General features: G+C 39.4%; 1 protein-coding gene and 1 pseudogene across 2 annotated transcripts in view; both read left to right on the forward strand.

The window, feature by feature from the left end:
* The window catches only part of ANKHD1 (ankyrin repeat and KH domain containing 1), a 140019-nt gene extending 133482 nt beyond the window's left edge, over positions 1 to 6537 (forward strand). Inside the window, exons 30-34 of one of the 2 annotated variants that reach the window (XM_066388027.1) lie at positions 2304 to 2480; positions 3982 to 4182; positions 4750 to 4925; positions 5595 to 5759; positions 6026 to 6537. In XM_066388027.1, the coding sequence (XP_066244124.1) occupies positions 2304 to 2480; positions 3982 to 4182; positions 4750 to 4925; positions 5595 to 5759; positions 6026 to 6085 (779 nt within the window). In that variant the 3' untranslated portion in view covers positions 6086 to 6537. Of the gene's footprint in view, positions 1 to 2303; positions 2481 to 3930; positions 4183 to 4749; positions 4926 to 5594; positions 5760 to 6025 lie in introns of both variants that reach the window. The other variant, XM_066388026.1, reaches the window with a different exon arrangement.
* An 806-nt stretch (positions 6538 to 7343) lies between these two features.
* Positions 7344 to 7466, forward strand: LOC136377978 (small nucleolar RNA SNORA79; annotated as a pseudogene).
* The last annotated feature ends 2312 nt before the right edge of the window (positions 7467 to 9778 follow it).

Here is a 9778-nt window from a genome sequence, read left to right on the forward strand (position 1 = left end):
AATCATCCCTCTTGTTTGGTTTTGGGACTTTGATTATTCAGATCCATAACATCAAAATATTATGAATTATAATAATAATAAAAAAGCAAGAATTAATCCTTGACCTTTCTTCTGGGGTCCAAGGACTGATTAAGCTTGGCCTTATTTCTTAACTGCCTCTGTGGTTTCTTTTGTTGGTGCTCTTCTCTCCTGGATAATATTTACTCTCCTGGTTTACAGATGAGAAATAGTAATACTTAAGAAGATGAGAACAGTTATGAAAAAACTGAAACCTTCAAACACTGCTGGTGAAAATTTAAAATAGTACAGCCACTTTGGAAAAAGTTTGTCAGTTCCTCAAAAAGTTAAAGAGTTACCGTATGTTCTAGTAATTCTACTACTAAATATACCTAAGAGAAAACATGTCTTCACGAAAACTGGTACATAAATGTTAATAACAGCATTATTCATAATATAATAAGATACTATTTTTAATTGTAATATATAATAGCTATAATCATAGTGTATTAATATATTATTATAATTTCTATATAATCAGATATAATAGAAAGAAGGTACTGATTTATGCTACAACATGGATGAACTTTGAAAACAGTATGCTAAGTGAAAGAAGCTAGTCACAAAAGACCACATATTGTATGATTTCAATCATATAACATTTCCAGGATAGGCAGACCAATCTATAGAGGCAAGAGTTAGTGATTCCTTAGAGGTGGGGATATGAGGTAAAGGACAATGGAGACTGTAGGGAATGCATACAGTTTCTTTAGGGTAGACAAAAAATTGTGATGGTTGTACAAACCTGTGAATATACTAAAAGCCTTTGAATATATACTGTAAATAGATAAATAAGACCTGCTTGAAAAAAGTTTGACAGGTTTTTTTTTATATATATTAACTACTTTTTTCTGAAACAAAAATACAGTCCTTTTCTAGACCCTTGTCTCCTTTCCCAAATACTTTCTCCAGAAAAAGCAGTGGAATTCGAGAAGATTGCTAAATTTAGACTTAAGCAAACTAGATTGGCCCTGGCCGGTTGGGTCAGCGGTAGAGCATCGGCCTGGCGTGCGGGGGACCCGGGTTCGATTCCCGGCCAGGGCACATAGGAGAAGCGCCCATTTGCTTCTCCACCCCCACCCCCCTCCTTCCTCTCTGTCTCTCTCTTCCCCTCCGGCAGCCAAGGCTCCATTGGAGCGGGGATGGCCCGGACGCTGGGGATGGCTCCTTGGCCTCTGCCCCAGGCGCTAGAGTGGCTCTGGTCTCGGCAGAGCGACGCCCCGGAGGGGCAGAGCATTGCCCCCTGGTGGGCAGAGCCTCGCCCCTGGTGGGCAGAGCCTCGCCCCCTGGTGGGCGTGCCGGGTGGATCCTGGTTGGGCGCATGCGGGAGTCTGTCTGACTGTCTCTCCCCGTTTCCAGCTTCAGAAAAATAAAAAAACAAAAAACTAGATAAAAATTTGGTAAGTTTGTTACCTGTTGATTTTTTTTTTCAGATAGCATACTGAAATTATCTTTAGTTTAATAGTATGCTTTTCCCCTTGTTAGGAAGGAGCATTAGTAGGTTTTGTTATTCAACTTCCACAGAAAATGACTATAGTAATACACTTTGAGATTTTCCACAAAAGTGAAAGCAGAAGTTTTTGATGGGTACCACTTAGTCACAGCATGCTCTCATTTCATGTCCCCTCCAATGAAAGCCTTGAGATTTATCTAGAACAGGGGTCCCCAAACTTTTTACACAGGGGGCCAGTTCACTGTCCCTCAGACCGTTGGAGGGCCAGACTATAAAAAAAACTATGAACAAATTCCTATGCACACTGCACATATCTTATTTTAAAGTAAAAAAACAAAACGGGAACAAATACAATATTTAAAATAAAGAACAAGTAAATTTAAATCAACAAACTGACCAGTATTTCAATGGGAACCATGCCCCTTTCACTGACCACCAATGAAAGAGGTGCCCCTTCCGGAAGTGCAGCGGGGGCCGGATAAATGGCTTCAGGGGGCCGCATGCAGCACGCGGGCCGTAGTTTGGGGACCTTTGATTTAGAATATACTCCTGGTGGCTATCATTCTTAAAGATTGGGCTCACTTTCCTATAGCTAGTGGTGTTTGGTGATATACTTTTGGACTGCAAGAAAAAAAATGGGTTTGTGCCATACAGCATATAAATGGATTCTTTTTGCTGTGATCTACAAAATTAACATGCTTTCTTTTTGAAAAGGAATTACCGTAAGTGAACCTTGGACTTTCCATTTAAAAGCCTTGGCTAATTTGGATGTCTTGGACCTGTTTTATTTCAGGGTTACCATCCATTGACCCATCAGGCAGCTCCCCATCTTCCTCTTCTGCTCCTCTGACAAGTTTTTCCGGCATACCAGGAACACGTGTTTTCCTGCAAGGGCCAGCTCCTGTTGGGACTCCTAGTTTCAACAGACAACATTTTTCTCCCCATCCTTGGACAAGCGCCTCAAATTCATGTAGGGATCCTGGAGGAACACTTCCTCAAGAGTCTTGAATAAGTTATTAAACCATTTGTTTCAGGGAGTACTATATTGTAACTTTAGTGTTCTAAACTGTATGCAGATACCCAAGGTTTGTATTGCAGTCATGTCAAAAATTGTCAGTCATTTGTAGAACAGAAAACTGGAAGGGTTGAGTTCTTCCTCCAAGTCTAAAATGCTTATATTGGGACTTGGGTCAAGAAAAGAGGTACTACAAATAATTTTATAAAAGGACCATTCAGGGACAGTATTGTAAAATAATCATTTTAAGTATGAAAATGTTAAATTTATATATTTGGTCAGTTTGGTATGATTTCTCATTTATTTTTTACATTTTAGGCAACTGCATTATTGCCATTTATAAGTAATAGTATTCCTCTATTCTGACTTACTTCATTATTTTGAATAGATGAAGTTCTAACAGTACTTCAAAACCAATAGGATTTGATTTTTTTTTTTTTTTTTTTTTTTTTTTTTTTCCATTTTTCTGAAGCTGGAAACAGGGAGAGACAGTCAGACAGACTCCCGCATGCGCCCGACCGGGATCCACCCGGCACGCCCACCAGGGGCGGTGCTCTGCCCACCAGGGGTCGATGCTCTGCCCATCCTGGGCGTCGCCATATTGCAACCAGAGCCACTCTAGCGCCTGAGGCAGAGGCCACAGAGCCATGCCCAGCGCCCGGGCCATCTTTGCTCCAATGGAGCCTTGGCTGCGGGAGGGGAAGAGAGAGACAGAGAGGAAAGCGTGGCGGAGGGGTGGAGAAGCAAATGGGCGCTTCTCCTATGTGCCCTGGCCGGGAATCGAACCCGGGTCCTCCGCACGCTAGGCCGACGCTCTACCGCTGAGCCAACCGGCCAGGGCTGATTTTTTTTTTAATGAGCACCATGATATAGTGAGTACTGGCCTTTTTGACAAAGAAAACTACCATATTATTTGACAGTCCCATTAAGAAACAAAGCCACAAATGGAATCCTATGATACTCTGCTAATATTTAACCTTCCTTCCTTATGGAAAAAATGGGCTGTAGAAAGAGGGAAAAAAAATACACTAATGAGTGTAGAGGGCCACCAACTGTTTTCTAGACAATATGCTAGGTAATGTGCCAGATTTAAGTTAATTTAAAATATGACAATATATATTTTGATAAGATAGAACTAGAATAAAAATAAATATAGCCTTCTTTTCTAGCCTGGTTCAGTTCAATGTGAAAAAAATTTTAGACTATTTGTTTATATTTCTGTAATCAGAAGTATTGTAGATAATGTTTATAGAACTTACATACTCTCATTTGAATGATCTTATAAATTATAAAAAATTTTTTACAGAACCTATGTCGTGGAATAGATTTTTCCAACAAGGTTTCTCATAGTCTTATCATTAGTTTTTATATGTAATAAAACAATAGAGAAATATTTTGCCACCAGGTGACTCTCCTATTCCATCTGTTTCTTCGGGATCATCTTCACCTCTTTCAGCCACTTCTGCCCCACCAACATTGGGCCAACCAAAAGGAGGCACTGTCAGTCAGGATCGGAAGATACCACCCCCCATTGGAACAGAGAGACTAGCCCGGATTCGGCAAGGAGGGTCAGTCGCACAAGCCCCTGTGGGGACCAGTTTTGTCGCTCCTGTTGGACACAGTGGAATCTGGTCATTTGGTGTCAACGCCATGTCAGGTACAGTTACCTTGCCCTCTGTCTGGAGGGATAGCTCAAGTAACTTGTGGCATTTTGCCATTAAAACTTAGTTTCTTAAAAATAAAACAAAACAAAAAAATTTTTTCCTATACTTAACAATCAGTAGGATTGTTTAAATTTTTGAAGAATTCAACCCAGTCTCAGGGTGTGGAATGTTATATAGTATATATTTAATATATAAAGTAATAATATATGGTATCTATAACATAATAAATATAGTTAATTAGAAGTAAAAGATTCAAAGCATATTTCTTTTATTAAGTAAGTTTTTCTATGTAAAATGGGACAATCATTTGAGTTCTTTCAGAAAGCACCTAATCTTTTGAAAGACAAGGTAGAGTGTTTGGGGTTCACAGAGGACTTTGCCCAGTTTTCCAGGAACTTTTTGTTTTTGTTTTTGTTTTTTACAGAGATTGTCATAAATATGCCCTGAGTTCTTTAGGGGAATGATTTTGATAAACTTTAGTATGGAAAAAGATCAAGTGGTAATGTTTTGTTATTTTATCCAAATAAATATCAAACCCTGTTCTCAATTCTTCTTTCCAGAAGGTTTATCAGGTTGGTCACAGTCTGTGATAGGGAACCATCCAATGCATCAACAATTATCAGATCCAAGCACATTCTCCCAGCATCAGCCAATGGAAAGAGATGATTCTGGAATGGTAGCCCCCTCTAATATTTTTCATCAGCCTATGGCAAGCAGTTTTGTGGATTTTTCTAAAGTGAGTTGACAAACATCATTGTAACTTGTTTAACACTTTGCCAGCCAATGTAGTCACATGTTAAGGAATAGTTTGTATTGAAATAATTCTCCCTTTCGTGGAACTAATTTGTTTCCATGACTTTGCCAGATCTTTTACCTAATTTCAAGAGTGGATTATGTTGTCTCCAGTAGTTCAAACTATCCTGAGGATGCCTCCATCTTTCCAGAAAGCCTGAGAGATTTGAGTTTTGCTGCCACAGCTTTAGAGTGGCCTCTGCCCCTCAAAAAACTGGCTGCCAGCTCTCTAATGCCATCTGGTCTGCTCAGAGACCCTCCTGGCTGCCGTAAAGCCAGATTGTGGCTGCAAGCAATCATATACAGTCCCCCTTCCTTCTTAGCACAGCTTATTAGTGAAACTAATATATGGGGAAATTGAGATATTACATGTGTTTATCAAATATGGAAAATTTCCTGATGATTTGAAGTAGTATTTAGTTGTTTTTTTCTCTCTGTTGAAAAGTATTGCTGATACAGATAACCACTTTTGGTTTCTCACCACTGTACAATGCTGAACTTACAGAATCTTCTCGAATTCTTTGAATGAAGGAAAACTAGAGATCTAAATTGGTATTATGGAATCATCATTTATAATTGCAGGATGGTTAAACCTTTTTTTCTGCTGTTTTAGGGTCTTCCAATTTCCATGTATGGAGGCACCATAATACCCTCTCATCCTCAGCTTGCTGATGTCCCAGGAGGCCCTCTGTTTAATGGACTTCACAACCCAGATCCTGCTTGGAACCCTATGATAAAAGTAATTCAAAATTCAACTGAATGCACTGATGCTCAGCAGGTAAATGGATTTAATGCTTTTTTATTTTTCAGATTTTGATGTTACTCTTTGGGTAGTGCAGGTTCTGAATATCAAAAGTCATGACATCTGATCACCTTGATCTGAATTAAGTTTTTTGATATCAAGATGATGCTACTAAACATTTTATTTCATGTATGTGTATTCTTCCTAGGCAGAAACAGTGAATTGCCTTTGCATTTATATATTCATTTTGTCAATGTCTAGATTCCTAATTAGAAATTCCAATTTTTCCTCCCCCTTTTCAGATTTGGCCTGGCACGTGGGCACCTCATATTGGAAACATGCACCTCAAATATGTCAACTAAGTTAGAAGGTCTTATTCTTTAGCCTTGAGAAACCTATGACCTTGGAAGAACCCTGGGGATTTTTTTTTTAATGTGCCTAAGAAATTTCCTCTGAGGCTTTAGCAATGGAAATTTGATTGCCCATTGTATAAGAACGAAGTGATTTCCTATCCACCTGATTATGTTCTGTGGTTAGTTTAGCCATTTTGAACTTAGTGCTTTGGCTAAACAAACTGAATGCTACTTGTATGCAGAAGAGAATTAGATGATTATTACCTTTTAGGGTGGTAAATACATGTACAGTTGTTTACATACTTAAAAGGAAAAAGTTGAGTAAATTTCTTGTCATATAGTGGCTCTACTTAATGTAGCCTGTATTAATGTGAAATATTTACCAGAATATTCAATAAAAAGATGAACAGTGTTTAGAAGTGGGGTGTGATCCTTTCAGTGGGCATGCAGGCACCACCTAATCCACGATACTATTGAACCAGGTTCTCACACTTTGTACTTAGACTACCTTAAATAAGCACTTTTTTCTTTTAAATTTTTATTTATTTATTTTTTTTTTTTACAGAGATAGAGAGTGAGTCAGAGAGAGGGATAGACAGGGACAGACAGACAGGAACGGAGAGAGATGAGATGCATCAATCATTAGTTTTTCATTGCACGTTGCAACACCTTAGTTGTTCATTGATTGCTTTCTCATATGTGCCTTGACCACGGGCCTTCAGCAGACTGAGTAACCCCTTGCTGGAGCCAACGACCTTGAGTTCAAGCTGGTGGGCTTTTCCTCAAACCAGATGAGCCCGCACCCAAGCTGGCAACCTCGGGGTCTCGAACCCGGGTCCTCTGCATCCCAGTCCAACGCTCTATCCACTGCGCCACCACCTGGTCAGGCTAAAAAAAGCACTTTTTTTTTTTTGTATTTTTCTGAAGCTGGAAACCCCGCATGCGCCCAATCAAGATCCACCCGGCACGCCCACTAGGGGGCAATGCTCTGCCCATCCGGGGCATCGCTCTGTTGCGACCAGAGCCATTCTAGCGCCTGAGGCAGAGGCCATGGAGCCATCCCCAGCGCCCGGGGCCATCTTTGCTCCAATGGAGCCTTGGCTGCGGGAGGGGAAGAGAGAGACAGAGAGGAAGGAGAGGGGGAGGGTTGGAGAAGCAGATGGGCATGTCTCCTGTGTGCCCGGGCCGGGAATTGAACCCGGGACTTCCGCACGCCAGGCCGACGCTCTACAGCTGAGCCAACCGGCCAGGGCATAAAAAAGCACTTTGAAGAATTATCTACTTAGAATTTTAGGTCATCATAAATGCAAATTGTATTTTCTTCACTCAGAGAACACTAGGATAATGGAATTACCTGTATAATCTCTGAAATTTACAGAATCAAACTCTTAGAGAAAAAAGGATAAAAAGACCAGTTATTTACTTATTCTGCGTTAAACATTCCTTGCTCTCTTTCTCTTCCATATCATTTTATAAGTGAGAAAGTTTTAAGCCCCTGCAGTGTGTCTTTTCAGATGTTAGCAGATTAATAGACCATTAATAGGTTTACCTCTATGGATCATGAATATGGCATTAAGAACAATAGGATTACAATCAGATGATACTGAACAATTTAGGAACACCCAAATCATCAACTTCAGGTTCCTTTTGTGCTTCCTGACTTTCTATCTAAATATTTTGATTTTATGTGTTTAAAGTTTTGTTTGGGTTGGGACACAGGAGGGGGTGGGGACAGCTCTTGTAATTCTGTTGTATTATTTAATCACCTGAGTAATTCTAATAAATATGTGACTAATTCCTGGCTTAGTTCCATGGCCCCAAGTATGAAGAGCCAATGTGTTTAACAAGTTTAACTCAGGAACACTGGAACAGATTGCTTTGGCCAAACCATAGGCTATGCCAAGAATCTGATGCAATAGAAAAGGAAAAACTATCCCACTGAAAAGAACAGTCATCAACTTGTTTATGTTTTAATATCACTGAATTTCCTGGTCATATGTATTCACAATCTAAAAAATAGATTGTGAAAAAGAAAAAAGAAAAAATATTTTATTTTTAATAAAAAAGAAAAAGAAAAAATATTTGAGACTGATAGAAAAGTCAAAGCACATATCAAGGCAAAGAAGGATGCATAGAAAAAGAGTCATTAGGGGCAGAACCATACAACTAGCACTTTCTACTCTTATACCAACAGGAGTTCTTAATCTCTGCCTGGCTCCTAGAGCCACCACTAGAAGACACACACCATGTTTGTTCTGTATTGGACATACCTGGTTCTTTTGTCTTCCATATCATCTTACATATGAGAACTTCTTTAAACTCATTTTCTATTTTGAGTGGATTTGGAACATATCACTGGTGTTGAAGCTGTTGCCTCTGTAGTGCTTGATAAAACCAAATCAAGTGTTCTTGAGAGACCTCCTTTACCTTGAGGGGAATAAAAGACCCCTTGGTTCACCTACATATCCTTCTGTTTCCATTTAGCACTAACAAAAAAAAAATACCTAAAAATTAATGAAATGAATGAAACTATACGTGATGAAACACACACTAGTGTGAGAGGTGATATTAAGTAAATTATTCAGTGGGACAAAAAGGTGAGTTTTCTTCTATCTTAACTATCTACAATACATTTGAATTACCTGGAAGAGCGCTTTACGCTGTCTTCTGCACCTTGAGGACAACAAAATGAAAAATAGTATCTCAGCTTAAGAGCTAGAACCCATGAGAAGAAGCAGCAATTATGAGAAACCCCCTAGAAGGATTAGGAAGAAACAGGAGCTGTCCAGTTGGTAGTAGTTCCTTAGACTAACCTCCCCCTGCCCTCTTTCCAGTATTGCCTTCTTTTCTTTCTGTTTGGAATCCAGTAGCCTACTCCCCATCCCATTTTGCCTGCTATAATCTCTTCTTCCTCTGTCTTGCCTCTTCCTGGCATTACTTTACTGCTATTTTACCAACCTGAACCTTGGATTAAACCTAGCTCAGGTAAGAACTTAATTACTTTCAAAATATACAAGGGACTTGGGGGGAGGTAGCATGGGTACAGTGAAACAAGAGTTAGAAGTTTAAATTATTTTCATTTCTGCCACTTGAAGCTATATGACCTGACATAAGTAATTTCTCATTTCTGGGCTTCACTTTCCTTACCTAAAAATGAAATTAAACATTAGTGAACTCAAAAGAGTCCCCTAGTTCTAACACAGATTCTCTTCTTTTTCTTGTGCATGACAGTATACAGTATGAGAATACTGGAAGCCAATAGAATGTTTTACATTGCTGAGGTTTGAGAGCCCCCACCATTGAGTCTTACCTGGAATGAAAGACTGCTGTTGTGGGGTCCAGTATTGATTTTGAGATTTTAGTGGAGGAAGAAGAAAACCTTGCACATCAATAGTGAGCCTTCAAGTCATTAAGAAACATCCTGCTGAAGCATAGATCAAACCCTATGAGAATTAACACCTTTTTCAAGGAATAAAACTATCATCAAGGTTTCTGGACCCACTTAAGTAGTGTTCAATGTAAAAAACAAATTCCACTATCAATAAAATGATTGATGTTTTAAGACCCTTTAAACTTGTTGTGGCTACAGTGTGCTGACTTGCCCTTTTTAGGCCAGTCTGCTTCCTTCAGTCCCTGCTCTCAAAGGGGAAATCCCACCACTTCAGCTAACAAGAGCGAAGAAGAGAGTTGGACAGCCAATGG

This window comes from Saccopteryx leptura, chromosome 6 (assembly GCF_036850995.1).
Source record: "Saccopteryx leptura isolate mSacLep1 chromosome 6, mSacLep1_pri_phased_curated, whole genome shotgun sequence".
NCBI lineage: Eukaryota > Metazoa > Chordata > Mammalia > Chiroptera > Emballonuridae > Saccopteryx > Saccopteryx leptura.